The sequence below is a fragment of the Cyphomyrmex costatus genome, unplaced genomic scaffold (genome assembly GCF_001594065.2).
Source record: "Cyphomyrmex costatus isolate MS0001 unplaced genomic scaffold, Ccosl1.0 scaffold17, whole genome shotgun sequence".
NCBI lineage: Eukaryota > Metazoa > Arthropoda > Insecta > Hymenoptera > Formicidae > Cyphomyrmex > Cyphomyrmex costatus.
This window is the reverse complement of record NW_017275715.1, coordinates 670,182-694,233: the sequence shown is the minus strand read 5'-3', so window position 1 is coordinate 694,233 and position 24,052 is coordinate 670,182. Positions and strand designations below refer to the sequence as shown.

The 24,052-nt window shown below is 33.5% G+C and overlaps 2 protein-coding genes across 2 annotated transcripts in view; both read right to left on the bottom strand.

Annotated features, from left to right (window-relative positions):
• Positions 1–4,590: 4,590 nt before the first annotated feature.
• On the bottom strand, positions 4,591–11,689 carry Dbct (Dihydrolipoamide branched chain transacylase E2). The gene is made up of 5 exons (XM_018537338.1): positions 11,626–11,689; positions 8,755–8,882; positions 7,893–8,439; positions 5,099–5,494; positions 4,591–4,894 (listed from the first exon to the last, which is right to left on the bottom strand). Exons 1-5 carry the CDS (start codon positions 11,668–11,670, stop codon positions 4,658–4,660), a joined length of 1,353 nt encoding a protein of 450 aa, XP_018392840.1. The 5' UTR covers positions 11,671–11,689; the 3' UTR covers positions 4,591–4,657.
• Positions 11,690–14,428: 2,739 nt separating this feature from the next.
• mGluR (metabotropic Glutamate Receptor) overlaps positions 14,429–24,052 on the bottom strand; it is a 19,447-nt gene continuing 9,823 nt past the window's right edge. The window contains exons 6-9 of the mRNA XM_018537327.1: positions 22,894–23,165; positions 21,148–21,532; positions 20,297–20,768; positions 14,429–14,856 (exon numbers count right to left, since the gene is read on the bottom strand). Coding sequence (XP_018392829.1) covers positions 14,711–14,856; positions 20,297–20,768; positions 21,148–21,532; positions 22,894–23,165 — 1,275 coding nt within the window. The 3' untranslated portion in view covers positions 14,429–14,710. The remainder of the gene's footprint in view (positions 14,857–20,296; positions 20,769–21,147; positions 21,533–22,893; positions 23,166–24,052) is intronic.

Below are 24,052 nucleotides of genomic sequence, written 5' to 3'. Positions count from 1 at the left end.
GCACTTTCGTGACGTTAATGAAGTATATAATCTTTCAGTTGCCACGTCGAAAATCATAGGTTTGTATTTTATGTTAAAGAATTTTGACCAAGTGCAATAAGTTAGAGTAAAACAAACTTGTCTCATTTTAACTTATTGCATACAATTAGTGTACACAAGGTCCAAACTTGAGGAAAAAGAACAGACCTAATACAAAAGAATATCTTATTTTTTTTAACAATAATAAAAAAGGGGGGCTAATATTTGATAAATAGAATTTTGTTAATGAGTAAATTAATTGGATAATATACAGACGTTTATATATAAATTGTGAGAGTTGTGTCTTTATTAGATATGTATACGCTGGTTATTATTTTATAGGTGTATGAATACACGTTAATTTTATAAAAGTTTTACATCTTGCGTCAGTGTTCAAGGATGTAAATGGATGTGTATGTGTACCGTGTTATTCGATCTTTTATATCATTAATGTTCTTAGACTATCAAAACCACGAAACGCCTTTCGGAACCAACGCGACTAATTTTGCGTTTACTCGCGTTTCTTCCGTTGATATCCCGTTGAAGGAGCAAACCTGTACCTTTCGTAGAAACTGTCCTCCGCAATGACTATCTATTAGTCGAGCGTGATATCGCCGATTGACGGGCGAGATAAGACATTTTTCTACGTCATGTCGATAAAAGAAAAGTGATAAGAGGAAGAGTCGCGGTGGAGAGGAGTATAAGAAGAGCGTAGGACTGAAAAATGGTAGCACAAATAAAAATCGTTACTCGGTTATATATATATGTATGTTGCGTTTATATACATATTAAGCGTATTGTTATAATCTAAACCAGTTTGAATGCAAGACTATGTACGTTCTGGGCATTCCGCATCTTTCCTCTGTTAAAGATTTCTTCCACAAGTTTTTGGAATATCACTATTATTTTGAGATAAACACAATTGACTCTCTGTCAATCTCTAATTAGTGTAATTGATTTTTAATATTTTATTAACGTCAAGCCATTTAATATGGTTAAACAAAGATCAGGATGAGGATGTCTATTTTTATCGCGAATCTAAAAAGTCCTGTCGATCGAGAACGTCAGATTAAAATGTTAGACGACAGAGGAAAGATATCGTGGGTCTCTGGGACTGAGTGTTAGGTAATTAATTGTTGTTACTAAGTTAGTGTCTGTCTATTTGTATCTTTATTCATCGGTGTTATGTATTATAAGGTTTTACGGTAAGTTCACGTAAGCCGATCAAAGAAGCCGTTTCGTATTTCGATTTCTGTGTCGGGAGTTAGTAGGATTATTCGTACCTAGTCAAACCCGATAGCAAACGTTAGTGTTCTTCGCCGACTCATATCGACAGTTTCATTTTTTGCGTCTTACGTCTGTCACTATCGTTAACGACAGCCTGAACTTTCAATCAATCTGATTATATCGAAAGCTCTTTGCGAATCTCTTTTTTTCTTCTTGCTAATAGATACTCGCGCGATTAGTCTCCACACAACGTTAGCTCGTTGCTCTTCTCATTCTGTTACTGCATTTAATTCCGTAGAAATATGAAGGAATATACTTGGGTTGATCAAAAAATTTGCCCGTCTCCTCGATTAATTCCTATTCTGAAAAGAGACATGGAAGAGCGCTTTTTTGATTAACCATAAAAATTACATTAGAATGTTTCGGAGGGACGGGATAAGGTACGTGTTGGCTGACGGAGAAGTTTCCACTTTCATGGACCACGAACACACATATGTACTCTTTTCTACTACTCTAAACTAAACAGACTGATTACCTTTTGGATACCTGTTACATGTTTAACGGCGTTTCCGATCGGGACGTGTTTTTAATAATTGCCTCCGCGAGCGATTAGTAGAGACAGGTTTCATAAAAATTGATTGAAACAACGTTTGCGAATTCGACTCCTGATGAGAAAATTTTCCGAAGCTTTATACGCAATTATACACCGAAGGAGCACGGATCCCGTACGGAAATGCCATAAGCGACGCTCGCTATCGTTATTGATCGGAGTGAATTGCGAATCTAAGATGAACGCGTGACTGAAGCTCCGAGTTGTACCCATGAGTGTATATACAATAAGCGACTAATTGTATGCGTATGTAAGCAAACGTTGAGAAAGCAATCAAGTGGTCGTACCATTTTATTGGCGATACATTTTGTGTTTTTAATTCTTTATTTATTTTTATCGTGTCGAACTTCTGAGCGAACGATACTCGGTTTTTTGTGCTAGAGTATTTTTTTTTCGATGATTCAATAATCAATGCGTCAGATATTACGTTTCGCAACGTCCGCGTTTATCCGAAGAACGATTTGTCTCTGTGAACGGTACAACCACTTCGTTAGCATACGTTAATTATGGTTGTCATATGATAATTTATAGTTTGTAACGGTGATCGATGTACAAACAGATACTCACGTTCTACTGCGCGGACGTCTTCTGATATACAATTACTATTGCATTTTGAATATGTTAGTGGAAGATGTCTGACCTTTAACGAAAAGTCCTAGTTGGTTGTGCAGCAATAAATAAATTAATATTTACGTATAAAGTGTGTCAACAATCTATAACGTTTTACGTATCTCTCCACTAATTATGTATTAAGAAATGATGCGGATATTTCGTTTCATAAAAACATACATGAAAACAAGTAATGTATAACATCATTAGATATAATAGTAATCTAATTGAAAATAATTTTGCTAATTCATGATAGTGACATTAATAGTATTTTATTAAATAGTTTGTCGCGTTGTTTCATAAAAACTGTTATCAAATTACAATACTTTTTTCAATTAGACTGTTGTTTAAATATTATATTGTCTTTCTTTCTATTTCTTTTTATTGAATTGTTTGCATATATTACGTTTTGAAACGCTCTTTCAAGAGCTAGTAACTTTATTCTATCCAACAAAATTAGTCTAGATAGATAAGTATATAATATAAAGACAGATATACGTATTACATACGAAAGGTAAGACAAGATTGATGTTATGATACTTACTAAAAAATATATTCAAAACGTAAAACAGAGTACAAGCAAAACGTTATGATCATAAAATATAAAATAGAGATATAGTACAAAATATAAAACATATTAATCGTAAATAAACATAATTCTCTTTCAAAGATAGTTTTAGTAAGATAATGATTTTTAGTATGTTAGTTTCGCGCGTAGAAACATAACAATTTCGAAAACTTATGGAACTTAAAGTTACATAATTTTAAAGTTGGATGTGTTATAATTTGCGATACAAATTTTAAACCTCTATATAGGATCTAAGTATTGAGCGTTTTGTTTTACATAAAAAATTTACATAAAAAACTGGGTCTCAGCGTACAATATTTATGTACGAAGTTGACAATACATATTTTTCTTGTTACATTTAACCATGATCATCTTTTGAATTCTCCCACGTATATCAAAACGAGATTATGAAGATTATGGCGACAGTGTTAATAACGCTATTGATTTTTGTCTCAGTTATACAAGTAACTAAAATAAAAATCAACTGTGTGCATTATTAATACCTTCAATGTATCAAAACTAGGAGATAACGCATAACTTTCTTGAAGAAAATATACGTTAAAAGTCTCAAAAGTCTTCCAACGAGTTATCCATCAAAAAGCAACTTTATCTTTACCATGAATTTCTCGCAGAGTATACCGTACTTCGTCTACAGTGATGAATGCAACGTGGATCAAGTGATGTACTGCCGAAACGACATGAAAGATTCCTTGATGGAACGGGGCATCTCCCTGACTTTCATGCCGTTCTTGATAAAAACAGCTTCGCGAGCATTGGAACAGTATTCGCAATTAAATGCTTGGGTCGACGAGAAGATCCAACAGCTGCAGTTCTTGGACAATCATAATGTCGACATTGCCATCGACACTTCGAACGGTTTAGTAGTGCCGAACATCGAGAATGTACAAAACCTCAGCATTTTCGCAATCGCGCAAGAGCTGAATAGACTTCAGCAGTGCGGTAGTAAAGCATCCATATCGTATCCCGATGTGAGCTACACGACATTTACATTGTCCAATATAGACGTGGTAAGTGCGGACATATGGAAAAACAAATTATGATCAATGTAAATTATGAATTAGCATAAACTATTTTTACGTCGGTTAATTTACGCTAAACGGAGTCTTTAACTATGCTAAATTTTGTATCATTTCTGTATTCAAATTTATATATGTCTCAAGAAAGATGTCGACGATTATAAATCACTGATTCTGAAATCGAATACTCAATTTTGTATAAATATTCTGATTTATTTTAGATTAGGGTCACAAATAAATATTACTTATAACTAGGCGAGTTTTCTTGTGGAACTTATGAACCACTAGACATCCAAAAAGAGCCGATTAATTTAGCCATGTTAATATTTTATGGGACATTTAAAATATACAGTATTTCTCGTCTTGTATCGAAGCTTGATAAAAAAAACCGACTCTGACACCAAATAGCTTATTATTTTATATTTTTACGTGTTTTGTTTTGATTATATAAGTAATTAATATAAAAATCACAGTATTTATATTAATACTTTTTGCTATAATCTTCATAATCTTTTGTTTCGATAATACGTAATTCGTTTAATGTAAGGACTGAATCCTTAGTGTACACAAAAATGTTTATAGACAGCTTCAAGGGCAGATCAGCAGATGCATTGGATTCTCCACATAGTACTTCCACAAATTGGAGAATTTGGCCACCGTTACGCCGTCAATGACACGATGATCCGCGGACCAGCTGACCGGCATTATGTAAACTGGAATTACATTCTCCTCATCGTCGAATCGCGGCAACTTCCGCGCCTTGCCAAATGCACCTATTATCACCTGCGGTAATACGATCACCGGCTTCATATTCGTTCCACCAACCTAGAAGTCGACATAAAAAACGGTATTTCAATGGTAATAAAAATTTAGAAGGAGAAAAAGATAAAATAGCAAGGAACCAAAGAAGAATGTCAAGATTGAGCGGATATTCGAAAAGTAAATATATATATGTAATACATAAAAGTAAAATTTATATAAAATTTATAATTCACTGATCATAATTCATGTTTTGAGGTGTCCACTTACCACGCCTATGTTGCTCAATGTAAATGTCGTGTTGCTCACATCGGAATACGATATGGATGCTTTACTGCCGCACTGCTGAAGTCTATTCAGCTCTTGCGCGATTGCGTAAATACTGAGGTTTTGTACATTCTTGATGTTTGGCACTACTAAGCCGTCCGGAGTGTCCATAGCAATACCGATATTATGATTGTCGAAAAGCTGTAACTGTTGGGCTTCTTCGTCGACCCAAGCGTTTAATTGAGGGTACTGCTCCAACGCTCGCGAAGCTGCTTTTATCAAGAACGGCATGAGAGTCAGGGAGATGCCCTGTTCCATCAAGGAATCTTTCACGTCGTTTCGGCAGCGCATCACTTGATCCACGTTGCATTCATCGCTAAAGACGAATTGTGGTATTGTCTGCAATTTCAAAATTGTCAAGATAAAGTTGTTTTCTGATGGATAACTTTTGTTGGGGGAATTTTGAGGCTTCTATGGATATTTTCTTCAAGAAAGTTATACGGTTTATGGGTTATTTCCGTTTTTTAATACGTTACTAAATTTCAACATCAAGAATTTACTTCATCAGATTGAGAAGCAATCTGATGCTGACAAGGAAAGAATACAGTGGATTCGTTATGGATTTAATCTCTTTCACGCGGAATATTTTATACATTAAACCTATTATTTAAGGCTTATTCAACAAAATACTCTAATACAGCACAACTTATTTTCTATATAGAATTCACCGATTCAGAAGTAAAAAATCGCAACAGGTTTTCTATGTTTTTTATTATTATTCGTTCTTCTTCTAAGTTCTCCAGCGGATATGTCTTCTTTTTGTGAGCCATTTCTATGTGTTTACTCTTCTCTGGTGAATTCTCTTTATATGTTGTTCCGATATGTGAGAGAGAAAGAGAAATAGGGGGGAGGGGGGACAAAGGAAGAAAGAAGGGATCGCTGAGACTGTGGTGTGTAGACAATTACTGCCGTTCAATCAATTTTTAAAATCCAGGGAAAGATGTTTTTCATATCACTTATATTATAGCTATTGTCTCTGTTTAGATTATCGAGATGTTTCTGTATTTCTCTGTATTTTCTTGGAAAATATGAAGTGATGATAGCTATTGTGATTGTTTAATCAAGCAGTATGTCCTGTCTTAATATTATGTTAGAATAATGCTGACTATCTGGTACGATTTAATCGGACATTACATTAATTCCTATTTAGTTGTATTCTCACATGTACTGTTCTATAAAATTTAATTATTGCATTAATATTCTTTCATCCGTAGATTTTTTTCTTCTTTCCCAATAATATACTCTTTTTCGCAAACGTAAGAAATTTTATATATTCCTGTCAAGCTAAGTAGAAATCTTTGGTCTTTACAGTTTCTCAAAATTTATCCTGTCTTGTTTACATATTTGAAGAGTATTCGAATGTTGCGCTTATTTAAGATTCTGCCGATACAATTCCTTTTACAAGTGAGAAAATAGAGCAAGTTCTCTTGTCTACTTTATCATGTGATAGCTGCACGTCGGAATTTGTTGTTTTACTTATAATTGTTATTTTATATTTTTTTTAACTCTCAATTATATTTTTTGTCGTGTCCGTTTTGTTGTTTCAAATGATTGAATTTTGTTTATGTATTGTTTGTCTTATACAATGCTCTATTATATATATAGTTGATTATTGACTATTTTTATGGTGGGTACTAGGTAGTGTATATGTAGTGCGACTCAACATATATATATGTAGATGATAATTTTATTTATATCCTTTTGTCATGTCTGTTTTATTGTTAGGTTTGTTTCAAACGGTTGAGTTTTGTTTGTATGTTTTTCATCTAATATGCTCTATATAATACAAGTTGATTGCCGACTGTCTTTGTGCTGGGTGGTGATGTGACTCAATCTATAAATGTTTACCACAATAGCCGCCACAAACGACCATCTCATTTTCCAAGGAAAAGACAGAGAAATTCTAGGGAAATAGAAACATCCCGATAATATAAACAGAAACAAAAGCTGTAAATGAAAGGCTATTCTTCGGTTTTTAGAAATTGATCGATCGAAAGTAATCGCCTTCATCATAGCCTCAGTGACTTTCCTTTTTCCTACCCCTCCATCCTTCTTATATTTCAACAACGTATAAAAAAGAGTCTAGAGAAGTGGCTCATCAGTATCAAGTTGCTTCTCCTCCTGATGAAGTGAATTGTAATTCATAGAATGTTGACACTTACCGATCAAGACACGAAAAACTCATAAACGACGTAACTCGTTATTGTAATAAAAATACAAAAAGTGCATTAAAAGATATGAGTAGGTATAATAAATTTTTTTTGTAATTGTGAAGATTGTACATTAGAAAACTAAATTTGAAAGATTGAAAACGAGCGAAAGAAAATTGAAGCAAAATATTATAACTAGAATTTAGTGTTCTCAAAAAAATTATTCTAATATTATTATACTTAGAACTTCGCGAAAAAGATTACTCTAAAATCATGAAAAAATCTTCCAGATAAAGTAATGTAATTATAAAAAATATTTAATATTGATGCTTTTCCACTAACGCAGAATATTAATGACAATCTTTATAAAGTTCAAACAGTATTATAAAACAAATATCGAATATTAATATAGAACTAATAAAATTGATACTGAAAATAATAAATACTGAAATAAATAGAATACAAGATATAATGATTAAAATCAAATGTAATAAGAAGCTCGTGTATAACACTAGGAAAAAATTATGTTTACTAATTGAACTGTATTTTAAGATTGCAGCTTATTCTTCACCTTCTCAAAGACTCACCAGAGATTTCGTCATAGTTTTCCACATGTGTTTCGTGTATCCTTTAAGTCCGACCGTTCTTCCCGTCATGCTCGATGGAATATCCACTTTAATTCCCGGACCCGCGGAAATTGTCTGCAGGTGTGCCAGTATGTCTTCCTTGAGCACTCTTCCATCCTTACCAGTCGCTTTTACATCCGTCAGCTTTATGTTATTTTCTTTGGCTATCCTTCTCACCGCTGGGGTTGCCAATGCCTTCCCTTCTTTCAAGGTGATGTCCTTCGATTCCACCTTATCTGTTTTTCTCTCGCTTTTTTCTAAATTGTCAATCGTTTGATCTTCCGCACTCTTTGCAGTTTCACCTGCATCGTCCCTCACGACGTCTGTTGAGTCGTCTTCTATCTCAAAATCCAATAGCGCCGATCCAACCAATGCGACATCGTCAATCTTGTAGTGCAGAGTCTTGATAAGGCCATCGTAGCGACTCGTGATTGTCACCGAGGCTTTATCGCTCTGCACCTCACAGATGTCATCGAACTGCTTCACCTGGTCTCCTGGTTTCACAAACCTGAGAAGTTTCGCTAAATTTAGTGTGGAGACGGAAATATTTTAAACAGTTATTAAAAAATGTCAATTAATTACTGAGTTGTTAAAAAAGTTTTGAATCCCTCTTTAAAAACCAATTATTATAGTCAACACAAATTGAAAGTATGAGTTGTGTTGTTTTTAATTAATTGTGTCGACTGCGTAATAATTGTTTTTAAAGGGTGATTTAAAACCTGAAATTTAAATTCAAGGATTTTACGCATTTAAAGCCGGATAATCGTTCAATCTTTTGAAAGAGAAATATTTTGCCGCAAGTTATACCAAACTCTTCACGTACCATTCTTTTACTGTGACATCTCGAATTCCCTCGCCAATGTCTGATAATTTGAAGGGTACTACTTTTTTGCTAGAGAGAAACGAGCTGACAGACAAAAGTCGTCGTACTGGGTCGCGCGATCGTTCGACCTACACAAACAAAAGTTTCGTCGACGGTAAAAGTTCCATCACAATAAAAGCAATAAAAACAATCACGTCGTTGGCTATAGAGGGATAATAGTGAGATACATACGGTATTTAATAAATACAAAAATATATTAGATTAATTTAAAAAGATTTTGACGAAATTATTGGCTCATTGCCCTTATCTCTTTATATTAGTTGTTAATAAATACATACAATATCTGACAAAAAGTAAATTAAATTAAACTGAAGAAAAATACAAGGTTAAGAAAATAATACGACAAAATAATAATAAAGCTCTAACTGATTAGAATGGGATAAACAGTGCTCCCGTTTTGATAGTTTGAAAGTTGGCTGCTGTATTTACAGTAATGTATTTTCTGTCCTCTCTGTTGATTTATTGCTTTACTCGTTCGTACAAGCTGTTCCTTTGTTACATTATTTCTTTCTTCAGCCTAGGAATAATCACCTAAGATTTTTATATTCCAGCAGCGAGAGAATGAAGCTTATCAATAGTTTTTTTTTTAGTAATTGAAAATCAGTATTTATTTTCTTATTTTTCTTTACTTTTTTAATAAATAAGTAAATCTACATATATATATATATATGTTTATGCATATATATAATACCTTAAATACTAATAATTTGAACAATCAACAATATGCAATTGTAGTCAATAATAGTGACTTTTAATTGGGATGTAAAAAATATTTCAGCGATTATTTACGCAAAAAACTGGGTCACTATTCCCGGGTTAACAATTCCCGATTTTTTCCTCAATTAAGAAAAAATATACTATCTAATTTTCTCCATGTAGAAAAAATTCGTCGATACAGCAAACACTTAAATGTTTATATAAATTAAATATGTAGCAAATTTCTCATCAACAATTTTAATTATTATATACATGACAAAAAATATTTGTTGAGAAAACTCATTTTATTTGCTGAAACAAGCTTCGTTAGAGCTGTAAATTATTCTTTTACAATATATAACAAAATCTTCTATTTCTTCTATTTTGCAATCTCCAATATTGTTTATTTTTATACCAACGTTTCATCAGCGATGCGATTTTATTGTAACGGCAAAATGCATTTGCTACGGATATGCTGTTTGCTTTAATAAATAAACAAGCTGCATGTTTGCTTTAACAAGTCAATGTGTTTCTGTGAACAAATTTATTCTGCAAAATTTTTCTATTTTTTTAGAGGAGAACGAATTTCACTGTAACATCAAACAATTCATTATCGTAGCGTTCCAAATTCAATAAAAATTTATTACACATAAATTCATTTCGTCTTTGTGAATTACATAATTAATGTTTCGAACCATTATTTTTGCTCATGATTTCATAGCAGCACGAGCTAACTAATAATCTAATAATTGCAATTAATAAATTATTATGGTCGTAATTTCCCACTCAACAATACATATAAATTTAATGCAACACTTGTTCTACATAATACAATAATTATTTAATATAGTTAGTGTACTTAGTACTTATTAATACTCAATCCGATAAACATATCTAATATATTTGAATAAATAAATGAATAATAGGTATGAATAATACAAATATTGTTACACTTTTTTTTATATTCAACGAGAAACGAATAAATACTTTTTATTCGATTTGAATGAATATTTTTGTGAATATGACTACAAATATTTTTGATTTTGCATTCATTCGTATTCTGCATTATCTGCTTTTAGCTTGCCAGCGTAGAGTAACTGAAATTTATAAAGCAATAAAACCAGCAGAGGAATAATATTCAGACTTTAAACTTTACGAGTTCTTTTTTTAAATTACATGAAATTATTCATGTGTTTCTGTTGGATCCAATTTCTCAATTAACATTATGCTCGAGAAAATCACATTCGTGTAGGAATAAAAAGAATAATACACGCGCAACAGAATAATTATTATTATAATTGTATTTCCTTTTCAAATCCAACTAAAGAGCACAAATTTTTTAAAGAGAAAATTTAATAATATGTTATCTAATCGTTTAGAATTATTAAAAACGATTGCTTATTAATACTTTCTTTTTTAAGTTACATTTTGTTTGAATACTTTAAATTTGAAATTAATATGAATATTCGTAAAATAATTATTGTATTTTCGTAAATAAATATTTTCAAACAGTTTTGAAAGAACATACAAATATATACTTTTTTCACGTGAAAAATTTGAATAAATATAAATTTTATAGCTCAATTACAAATTCTTGTACTTATCAGGTATAGTAATTATATAATAATTACTGTTACATTTGTATACTGAGTGGGAAATTATGACGTAATGTTACTGTTAGTTTTGTTTAGCGAGGAGATTTTTATTCTTTACTCTCACACATGACATACAAACATTGCTTTTATGACTATTTGCAACGTCAGTGTCAAAGTTCAACCCGGCGTGCGGCCTGTTGATAGCGCAGCGGTCGGCACGTGCTGCGTTCTAATATAATGGAGCGACATTCCAAGAAAAACATAGAAATCAATAATATCAATAAAAAAATAACTCTATTTTTATTCTTATTGTCCATAAACCGTCAAAAAATCGCCATTTTGACCTTCAAGACATCAAAATAAAGTCATTTTGACTTTATTTCGAGAGACTGAAAATCAACTGTATATTTAATAGATACAGAAGCAATCTCTATTAAAGTTTAGAAGAAGAATTGTATCACGTCCAGTAACCGTCGCTTGCACTTCTGTAATAATTTTATAATATTTTTATAATACCTACCAATCGCGTGGCTGTCAACAATCGCCAGGAAAGAGAAAAAGCCATCAGCTGATCCGTTCGAGAAGGAATATAAAGCAATAATGAAAATGTAGAGAACTCCGAAAGCAACTCAGATCGTGCAAGTTCGGAAATACTCGTATTACCGAATGACAGGCAGTCGTTATCATGGCCACGTCACGATACGAGTGAGGTCGAAGGAGCGTGTTTGTTCATATTTATGAGTGAAGCGAAACGCGTTACACAAGTTGTTACGAGTTGACAAAATGAAATGTACGATCGGTACATTTCATTTGTCAACTGTACGATCAAAGAGTTTACATATGCGATCAACGTTTGTCGTAAAGGATCGATCGCTATAGTGTTAGAAAAGTGCTGCAAGGTATATAATTAAAAATATTAATATACAGTTCAGAAATTAATATATATTATAAAATTAAAATATTAATATATTATATAATATTAAATTTACAATTTAACAGGGATGGGAAGTAATACCGTTACTTTTATTGTTACTTCCTATAATGATGATTTGAGTACATTATTTATGATGGTAACGATAACTAAAAGTTAAGGTTGTGAAAAAATAATTTTTAAAAAGTAATCTGTTACTATAATTACACATTGTTTATTGAAAAAACGAACTCAGTCACCCAAAAATACAATATTAAGCCTTAGTCTTGAGAAATTGACCAATCACAGACGAGTATATTCTTCTCACGTTCGACTGCAATTGATCAGTTTCTTTTAAAATTCAATAGCTTACTACATTTATTGTATTTCGAACTAAAAAAAATTTAAATTTATAACACAATTAGCCGTTTTGGATTTTCAGAAAATTGTTCTATAACTTTTACTTTCAATTCTTTCCTTTTCTTCAAAATTATGTAATTTCTTATGAATACTAATGTGTAATATTTTGTTGTTTAAGATTTAAAGAGGGTCCCTCACGACCGCCTCTCTTTTAGCTGTGTCTATGAATAATAATAAATTAATTTAATAATTAATTTAATAATAAGATAGATTTGAAAGGCTGTAAAAATCACAGAAATTGTCGAGTTTCGCGCTTATGTCTGCCGCCAATCACCGATCGTTACACCTAATTTTTTAGGAAAGACAATGTAGAGCAACGGTGAACGTTTATTTTTCTTCTAAGAGCCCGGAGGAAATTGAAGTCGCCGAATTTATATCGGTTTTCAGGGAAGATGGATAACGGGTGAAAATGAATCGCATACTCTCCGACACGCCATTCAATAATGTTTTATTCCAGATCCGATCTCTCTCTCCTCTCTCGCTGCGCTCGTTACAATAGAAAAGATATTAGTATTTCTTCCTCTCTCTCTTTTTTTTAAATATCGCTTTGACTTCGACGATCGCGAAAATCGAGTGATTTAATCGCTGATACAATAATAACACTCTTCTTCGATTATTCACAAAATTGATCAAACGTTTTAAAAATTCTATGAAATATGAAATCCGACGTAATAGGGAAAAGGGAGAAAAAAGAATGATTACATGTATATATAAAAAGAATCTTTCTTTAATTAGTATCGCGGAAAGATACAAGTAGTGTATTTCCAAAACGAGATGAACATTCGAAGTAATCTTCATGCGATTTCCGAAACACTCGATCAGTTTTCGTGAGTCGAATCGCTTTAAAATGTGTAAGAAAAGGGGATAGAAGGGGAAGAGGGGGTTGAGAAACAGTCGTGTCGAAAACAATGTATTCCTGATTAATATTCTCGATATTTCGGAGTAATAAGTTAATTGTGCTCGCTTTAAGTACATTTATTTATTGTCCATTGCGTACGATTACCTCGTTGGAAGGCGCTCTCAGAGGGATTGAAGGAAAAAGGACGTGTTAAATGCCCGATAATAAATGGAGTTGGGAGTTAAACGAGCAGGTGGAGTTGACGCAAGATCAACATTTACGCTCTTAATCGAAATCATACACAAGTCACGAGGTGCTCGACTAGAATTGGTGGGTCACACGGTATACACTTGCTCGATAAATGCACGTACACGTAAGTATGTCTTTTTTATGCGTATGTGTGTGTGTGTGTGTGTGTGTGTGTGTGTGTGTGTGTGTGTGTGTTTTTATATGTATTTATAATTTATATGCACAAGGGACAACAGTAACAATAACGACAACAGCGAACATGATAACGACCGATGATTTCCGCATCTCTGTCTTCTTTTTATTGATGATAGAGATACTGCAAATAATAACCACGTTACGAGACGCTCAACGTTCTCGCAGATATAGATCCTCGAATTTCAGTTCGATTATCAATAACAGATTAATTAGAGTTAAATTGAGAAATGTCCACAGACTTCTGTATATTATACTTGACTCATAACAGCAGTCTTTATAATGAAGCCATGCCGTCATATTTAGTATAGGATAAAAATTATACATGTACTGATTATGGAGAGAAAAGTTTTTGTGATCGTTACTACATGTTATCATAATTATGGTTATTACTGTTAGAATGTTAGAAGTAATAACGCTGAGAAAAATGTTTTGGTTAATGTAATTGAATTGTTTATTATCTCGATTAGAATGTTTAATAAATTTAATTATTAAGTGTCTGATTTATTCTTTCTGCTTGAATTTATCTAAATTGTAATTAACGCAAGACTTTTTTTCTAACGTATAGATTTAATTTAAATAAGTGTATAATAACTATTATGTTAGTAATAATTTTGGTGGAGTGTAATTATAGTGACAAATACATACAAAAAATTGTTTTCTCAGTGCAAGAAGTAAAATTTCAACGTATTACCAAGTATGCAGCATTCAAGGCATTGTTTTCAATAGTTTTGTATAAAATCAACATTTTCTTTTGTTTATTCATTTAAATTAAACTGCACAAATTCTTACTGCGTACTGTACATATTGTATCCCACGTAAATACAGCTGCCGCAGCTTCATATTTTACCATGAATTCATTGGCGGTGTAATATATAGAAGTCTGTGAGAATATCATTGTTAGCAATTTGCTAATTTCAATCTCCAGACGCGCACATCCAACGGTGCCACTGTGTGCGTCTCTCATAGTGTTTCACATAGTCACGATAAAGTAGTCTATAATTGCGCCACTTGCTCGTTATTGGTCTTGCTGGTGATGCTGGACGTTAGCGAGATCTCGGTGACCCCCACGGACGTCCGCACCGCCGAGGTCAGAGCGCCCTGCAAGGGCACATTCTCACTCGCCGACTCACAGCCTGTATCTGCAAAATCAGAAGTTCCGCATCAGTCATCTGTTCGAGAGGAAGGGTAGAAAAACAGGAAGCGAACATCTGACTGAGAATGCCCGGAATGCATTGTCGCGCGCGCTCAGACTCGCCCTTCAGAGGGCGAAGGGATTCTTCCACCTCCTCTTCGAGTGTCAACACGTGCCGTCACGATAAGATAATTGGATTTCTTCATCGCGTTGGCGTATCGACGTTCTGCTGCTGGCGACAAAAATTTTATTACGAATAAAATGATTTTCAGTAATAGACCGATCTTTTCCCGCTCGAAGGAAAGAGGCCTTGGGGGGGGTGCCTGTTACCACGCCACAGCCGTATCGAATTATGACGTCAGAAACGACAAGTTACGTGAATCTTGCAGTCAGTCATCGAGATGAGACTTCTCCCCAATAAGAAACACATAAAAGTAAAAAAAAAAAGATTAAAATGACTTCATCTTGTCACAGTTCAATTTTGTAATCAAGAAATCATCATTTTGACATTCTCTTGAATTGGTGCGTTCCTTGGGTTTTTTCTCGCATGCTGTTGCCGAGAAAACTCAAAGCTTTTCCGTCCACGATAAGTGAATTCTGATCGTCAAATCGATCAAATGAAAATTCCGCTTTTACGACTTTACTTCTAACGACGAAGTCGTTAATTTTTTAACGAAAGTGTCGAAATATAAAAAAATTTACGAAAAAACACAATTTTGTTAAAGCATCTAAAAGTTCAGTTTAACACAGATTTGAAAATAATTTTGTTGGATTATAAAATGATTATATGCACGATGTTCAAACTGGTTGCTAGAAATCAAGACTTCTTGCAGCATTGATTATTACGTTCTGTATAATTATTTTGATATAAATAATTTTTGTACCGACCGTAAATTGTCTACAAACAAGGAAGGAATTAAACGCCTATAACGATCAAAGCTGGATCAAAGTTCTAATAATAAGTATGTGTGAATTTTTATATACCACATATGTAGCCCCCCCATAATTGCGGTATATAAAAATTCACACATACTTATTATTAGCACTTTGATCCAGCTTTGACCGTTATAGGAGTTTAATTCCTTCATTATTTTGATAGTCAACAAAATTATTTTCAAATCTCTGTAACTAATACATCAGCAAAATTTTTTTTTCGTATTGGATTATTAACTCTGTTATATTTGGTCAGTAGTTCTGGCAAAAGTTCTGGCCCGATTTGTTATTCAAAATTCGAGCAACTGCAACTTCGTTAAAAATGAACAAAATTTAAATTTAAAAAAGTTCCGATGCTTCAAATCTCTACTTTCGAAAGGTCACTATGTTTTTTGGTAATTTTTACATACAGAAAATTGCGAGCTAGACAAAATGGTAAATTTCTTTCTCATTCTATGAGCCTGTCACATACCTAAAAAGAACTTGCTAAAACTTTGACCTGTTTAAAAAAAAGTTGAAGCTTATAAAGTTTTCCCTTCAAATCGTTTTTTAAAAGTATTCCTAAATTTTTTTGTTACGAAGTTATCACGGATTAAGTAAAAAGAACATTTTGACTTTAATTGCTCATAATTTTATTAAAAATAATCGTGTCGCAATTATAAAAGAACAAATTCTTAAAGTTGAAGTTTCGCTCTATCGAATAGTACAACTATCTATTTGAGTGAGATATTGCGTTTTGAATTTACATAAAAACTTTTTTGGAATCGGGCCAGAACTTTTGCATTCAGCCAATAAATTCCAATAAATTCAAGGTATTTCTGCTGAAAATATACATTGAGAGAAAAAAATGCAATTAATTACCATAATTTAATTTAACTATAATTTATAATCATATCTACAACATATTATATTTCTTTGTTAAAATTATAAATATAATTATATATTATTATTAACATTGTAGTAATAATTATGAAAATGCTGCTTTTTTGATAATTATTTTACCATGCAGTTATAGTCACAAATACCAAACATTTTTCTCTCTATGTAGAACTAATGCAGATTAAATTGTGCGGGACAATAAAAAACTCTAATGCAGGATAATAAAAAGGGGGTGCATATTTTGTCGATAAAACACAGGTCGAGCGGGATCAGCAGGAAGCTAATTTATTTCGACAAAATAAAAAGAAGAGAAGAGAGGAGGAAGAAAAATTCGCATGACTTCTCTTTTTCTCGCTTCTGACGTCGTAGTTTAGTACGGCTGCGATGGAAAGAAACGGGGAGCTTTAAAATTCACTTTAAAGGAAAACGACCGATATTACGTAACGTAATCGCTGTTCCCCCCGTGATGCAGCCACGCTTGACGGGAGAGATTTCTAAAATTTCCCTCGGATAATCCGCCTATAAATTTGCAAGAGGACAAAGGACCGTAGAACTGACGGTGCTGCGTATTAAGTTAATAATTTAGCGCCGCTTAGGGCGAATCATCCGGGGAACCATTAACGTGTGCGCGCGCGGATTCCCTGTAATCCGTCTCGTGATTGCGTAGCCGGCCGGTGGCGCGATGGTTAATCATGGCAGCAATAACGATTTTCAAGCGGAAAATTAACGTTATCAATCGATCCCGAAAAGAGCGCATAAGGGAATGAGAGACGGCTGTTAAAGCGAAGCGTTTCTCCCGCGCGGACGGTCGCGTTATAAATAAAGCGTTTAATAAACTAAAAGCTTTCCGGATCCGCGCGGATTGGCCCAGATTTTCCGGACGTTACAACGGCCAGCGTTATTCTATCGAATATCAAGCCGTCGCCGTCTCTTCCCTCGTGTATCGATTACTTTCTTTTCGTCGCGAGAGCCGCGGACGGCGGGCGCGGAGGCGATTTGTCGACGGCGCGGATCGGATGTCATATCGGATTTTTCGATACAACGGCGAATTCGTCGGATTTACTCTGCGAGTCTCTTTTAAAGCCCATCCTGGGAAGGGGTAGAGGTCAACCCCTTGCCGTTTACGTTATTATTTATTCCGCGTCACGCTCATGTCACGCCCGACCTGACAGTCGATTTCGTAGACAGAATTCATTCAAACTCGAATTAAAAGGCTCTCATTTAAATTAACTCTTTCCTTCTCTGTAATCTTATGATAAGATTCTTATCTTTATAGTCATCATTATAATCTCGTCGTTACTCTTTTATAAACAATGAGAGGGAAATAAACTAATAAGTAAAAAAAATACAAATATGAGAAAGCACCTTATATTTAGTCAAAGCAGATTTAATGCTTAAATAAAAATTTAGTTGAAAATTTACATATGAGAATTATTCATGCTCACGTTACACACGGCCTGACATTCGATTTCATAGACAAAATTTATTCAAACTCAAATTAAAAAGTTTTTATTTAAATTAACCCTTCGTTCTTTAAAATCTTATCTTTATAATCATCATTATAGTCTCGTCGTTACTTTTCTGTAAACAATAATATGAGGGAAATAAACTGATATGTAAAAAATTAACAAAAAAGAGAAAGTATTCTATATTTGGTCGAAGCGGATTTTGATGCTTAATAAAATTTTATTTGAAAATTTACATATAAATGTTATTCCACCTCACACTTACGTCACGCGCGATCTGATATTCGATTTCATCGACAAAACTCACTTAAATTCGAATTAAAAAGCTCATTTAAATTAACTCTTTTCTTCCTTGTAACTTCATCTTCATAATCATTATAATCTCGTCATTACTTCTTTGTGAAAAAAAATTAGACCGATAAGTCAATAACATACGAAAAGAGCGATTTTGTTGAAGTATTTAAAACTTTACGTAAAGGCAGATCTGAAAATAATTTTGTTGAATCATCAAAAAAATAATTATGAGGAAATTCAAACTCAAACATGATAATAAGTAATGCTACGAAAAGTTGTAACATTCTAGCAAACAACTTGAGTGCTCTGCATAAATATTTTAATACTCCAATGAAATTATTTTCAGATCTGTATCTGCTTAAATTTTTAGATACTTCAGCGAAAATGTTCTTTTCGAGTACAAATAAGAAATAGAAGCTTGTATTTCGTCGAAGCAGATTTTGATGCTTAATAACAATTTATTTGAAAATTTACATATAAATATTATTATTAAGCACCAAGATCCGCTTCGACCAATCGAATATATAAATTTGTAAAATAGAATTCTTCTTTAAACATCTTTTAACAGAGATCAATTCTGCCAATTCTTTTAAAATATATTATAATTCAATTCAATTTTTAAAAAAATTTATAATTGTTCAATTTTATTAAATAAATAATATTAAATATATAATATTATATAATTATCAAACACATTATTTTTGTACATTATATTATGTGTCGAATATAGCGAAAAAATGAGGGATTAATTACGTCAATTCTTCTGTCAGGCAAAAGAAAAATCTTCTATGCAATGCATACCACAATTTTATTCATTTTGGTCGAAAAGAGAAAACGAAGTTAAGTTAGTCAGATCACGTAGCTCGGTGCTGCGAAACGAGCTTGCAATCACTAAACAAAAGGAACAGTTTTAAAGTCTGCATCTAAAATTTACCTAAAGAGTTAGCTACATGTGGATCTGAAAATAATTTTGTTCGGACCATCAAAATAATTGACAAAATAATTACATATAACGCTTAAACTGATTGCGCTAGAATAGTAAAACTTTTTGCAGCATTGTCATTAACATTAAACTTTAATCGGTATTTGCAGGTTCAACTGACCTATTTTTTTCAACTACATTATGAAAAATTATTTGTAAGCAATGTTTTTTATTATGTAATTTCAAATTAAATAATCCTTTAAATTTTGATCTTCAAAATGAAAAAGAATCGCTGAATTATATTATGTTACCTCTAATTAAAGATACATTGATTTAAAATACATTATACCGCGAATATTAATTAATGAAATTTCGGAGCAAATTAAGGTTAAGCGCAATTATTTTAATTTTAATGGTTCAATACATTATTTTCAGATCTGTTAAATTTCTGTTAAATTATCTGGTTAAATATTTAGATATTCTCGTAGCAAAATTGTTCTTTCCGTGTAAAAATTTTCAAATAAAAGATTGGACACACCATTCTAAATGTATAGCCAATAAAACGTTTAAGATAAAAATGAGATAGATATCCACGCTATTCTATCTTATGCATTTTTCTCTTCCTATATTAATCACATTCTAAATATGGTGGATCAATCAAAAGTCCAGTATCAATTTATCCAAACGGTGTCCAATTTCTTGATATTCATAGTTGGTTCTTATATTTAAGACCGTTTTAAGTACAATCTGATTGTATTGAATCCTTTTACTTTAGTATCGGGTGTCAATATCAAAGAAGAAGGAAAGATCTTAAACACAATCTTACGATTTCATAAATTAATCACAGAGCTATGTTAATATCTGAATACAGTTAGTTAAGACAGTCTTAAAATAAAAACAGACTGTGGATATAAAAGCGTAGTAATCAGCAATGAATGCAATAAAACTCTCACATTTCGTCATGGAGGACGCGCCGGCGCTGCTACTCTGCTTCTTGAACGTGCTGCCTATGCAGACCTTGCCACGTATATTCTTGTCTGGCTGGAAGACGATGATGTAGACCTTGGGTGAGTAGAGGCAGACCAGAGTGACGGACGCGCTCAGGCTGATCGCCACGCATAAGGTCGTGATCTGGGTCTCATGGGCGTTTCCGGTGCCGAAGTAGATCGGCACGAAGGCGAGCCAGATGATGCACGTGGTGTACATGGTGAAACCGATGAACTTGCTCTCGTTGAAGTTCTCCGGGATCTTACGCGTCTTCACCGCGTACACGGTCGAGATGAGGATCAGCAGGGCGTTGTACAGTTGGGAGAACAGGAAGCTCATGTCCTGAATGTTGCACTTGAGAATCACCTGACGGCGATCCGGGTACGAGTACCTGGTACCCGGTGGCTCGATGATCATCCAGACCAGCGTGAGCACCACCTCGGGAATCGAAAAAAAAACCGTATGTCTCTTTCTTTTTCTCTCTGTCTGATTCTCATTTGTTAATTTAGAATATTTAGATAAACAATAGAGTTAAACAATTTAACACGAGAAGCATATCCAATTTGACTCTTTAGTATTTTACTATTTATTAAATGCATTAATATATATGTGTGAACGCTATTTACTTTGCAACTAAGTGATTCAACAGAAGTGATCATGAGTGGTTAATTTTTTATCCACATGTTTTGTGGATTAAAATAACATATTTTGACACACTTGAAAATTAAAAATAACAAAATGTTATTTAACTTAAAGAGTTGGTCTGATTCGAAATAGAAACTTCATTTTCCTGTAATCGGGATCGGAATTCACCTACCTGGAAAGCGATCAATGCGGCCGCGATACAGACCTGCGACGTGGGACTGATATACCGCGGCCTGACGGCCGACCTCGAGGCCGAGTCAAAGATCCTGGCTATTCGGTTGGTCTTGGTAAGTAGGGCACCATATACGGTGCTGAAGCTCACGCCGACCCCGAAGCGCTGGAGGACGCAGGTCGCCGTGGTCGGCGTGGCGAGGAGCACGAAGGTGTTCAGGTAACACACCAAGACACCCGCCAGCAGGATCACGGTGAGTTCTCGTCCGGAGGCGCGGACCACCGGAGTGTCGCGATATTGGAAGAGCAAGCATGCTACCGCCAGGGTCGCCAAGATTCCTAGGCAGGATATTACCGCAGGTACGATGGCGAAAGCGCTGCTCCACCTGATGAAAGCGCATGTAAACGCGCGGATAATTTTTTAACAAAATGAAATTTTATTTTTTATTAAAAAAAAATGAAAAAATTATTTAAAAAATTACAGATTCTTCTTTATTTAAAAGTAATATACAAGATTTAGCTGTAATTTAAAACCTGAATCAGAAATTAAATAATTTTAATAAGAAATAGGTGTTTTTAAAAAATAATTAAAATAAAAAAAATTATTTAAACTATTTTATATGTAATATTTATTTTTATATGAAATATATATACATTTTTAATTTCAATTTTTGCAAAGTTTATACACATGATACACTTTTTAAGTAGTTTATTCTGTTAGGAGCTAATCCCAATTTGGAAAACATACTACAAATTTTAATAATAAATAATTCTCTTTCAATTTATCGCCGAACATTAAACTCTCGAACAGCAATTTGAGTTTAAATTTAATTTAGTAACGCAAATAATAATGTACGATACCAGCAATAATTCCTAGAATATTCTTGGAAAAAATAATTTTTAATCTTTAACAAAAAAAGCGAGTACACAATGAACAACAAATATAATTCTCTTTTACCACGTTATCGCACATGAATTCATTGAATTTGGATATTTTCCAAAATTCTCAAAATTTTATGAAACTCTTTTACACACACATTAAAATCTATTTATTAAATATACAAATTTAAAGTTCTTAAAAAAATTAATGAAATTAAATTCTTTTTTCTTTTCTCTTAAAAGTGACTATAAGCCATATTGCCGTGGAAAATCCTTAAACTAAATTTATTTCGCAGTATATTGAGTTTTCTCTTTATTCTAAATTTTGCGATCGTTTCTATTAATCCTAGAATTAACAATATTCCATATTTTTAATTCTCACAAGTAACGTTGTGTTTATTTTTACAATTAATGTTTGCAACACTCAAAGAATTATTTCATTTTTATTATTTATCAAATATCAAACAAAGTTAAATGATGCTCTGTATAATAAGATAATAGATTAATTAGGTCCAAGATGACGATATAGCCAATAGAAAAACGCAATAAGAAAGCAGCCAATATAAAGACGCGATTGACAGCATTTCTCAGATAAAAAAAGTGCGTTGCTCTTTCTTATTAATATAGAGCTCTAGCTTATCGAATGGAACACGCTCTAATCCAAGAAACATATAAAATTCAAGAAAAAGTTAAAATGACATCATTTTGATTTTTCATGTCAATAACAGTTAACTTTTATAATAAAAAATCATTATTTTGACCTTCAAGATGTCATAAAATAAAGTCATTTTGACTTTCACTCAAGGTGTATTCTTTGGGAAGCGAGTTACAGGGCAAAATTTCGGGGATGAGACGCGTGTGCTTGTACCTGATATGATGAACCGGTAGCTGATAACACCCCCGTTTATCAGGGTGCGGCCAGAAACCCGGGCCGCAGTCCATGCAGGTGTGCTCGTCGTAGACATACTCGTACGCCTCGCATTGGTCGCACACCCAGCAACAAGTGTCACCCTGTTGCTTCTTTATCATACCTGGCTCGCAGGGTAGCGAGCACGCGGAGATCGGTATGTCCTTCGTCCCCCGCGCCCACACCATCTCCTCCGTACGAATGTCCAGGGAGTTGTACCATTTGCCCACCACCTGTCGACCAGAGATTTGGCACGTGGTTGACCCGCCAGCTGAACTCCAGCACGCGCAAGCGTCTCGTTTCGCGATTTGGAAGCTGGTCAAATTTTCTGTCGGGTGCCAGTTTATCGGGAGCGAAAGAGAGAAAGAGAGAGCTGAGAGAGAGAGAGAGAGAGAGAGAGAGAGAGAGAGAGAGAGAGAGAGAGAGAAAGAGAGAGAAGCATTATTTGTTACTCGTTCTTGCGACAAAATCTCTTCAAGCGCAAAATCACGATATAACAAATAGAAAAAATAATATAGGAGAGTACATTGAAGAATAAAAATAATTTAAAGAATATTAAAAGAAATAAAAATAAGAAAAATCAAATATAGAAAAACGAACCATAAAACAAATAATTAAATTGAAACTGCAAGTATGTATGCAAGTATAACGTGCAGAAAGTGCGTGAGAATGCAAGCTAGAAAAACCAATTCAAGCGAGATTGTTAATGGCAAGCACTGCAACTGTTTCCAGTAGTAAATAGAGAGCGGGAGAGAGAGAGAGAGAGAGAGAGGGAGGGAGAGAGAGAAAGAGAGAGAGAGAACCTACTCAAGCAGAACAACAAGTATGATAACGTCAAAATGACATTAAAATGAATCATAACTGATTGGAAGTGACTTTTAATGTTCATTTTTAAGATATTTTGACGTTATTTTGATGTCATAATGACTCGTATTTTGTTTGGAAAAGCAGAACAAAAAGTCATCGTGACATCGAATGGCGTCAAATGGCTACAAATTGATTATTAAAAGTGACTTTTTGGTCAGTCACAGTTTGTTTTAACGTCATTTTAACTTTATCGTGTTGTTCAGCTTGGATAAACTCTCTCTCTCTCTCTCTCTCTCTCTCTCTCTCTCTCTCT

Excerpts from the sequence above, each read along its gene's own strand:
- Dbct (XM_018537338.1), bottom strand. The coding sequence starts at position 11,670 with ATGGCTTTTTCTCTTTCCTGGCGATTGTTGACAGCCACGCGATTG. Across the intron at positions 5,495-7,892 it reads AAACTATGACGAAATCTCTG|ACAATACCACAATTCGTCTT; the intron begins GTGAGTCTTTGA and ends TTGAAATTGCAG. Across the intron at positions 4,895-5,098 it reads CATTGAGCAACATAGGCGTG|GTTGGTGGAACGAATATGAA; the intron begins GTAAGTGGACAC and ends GTCGACTTCTAG.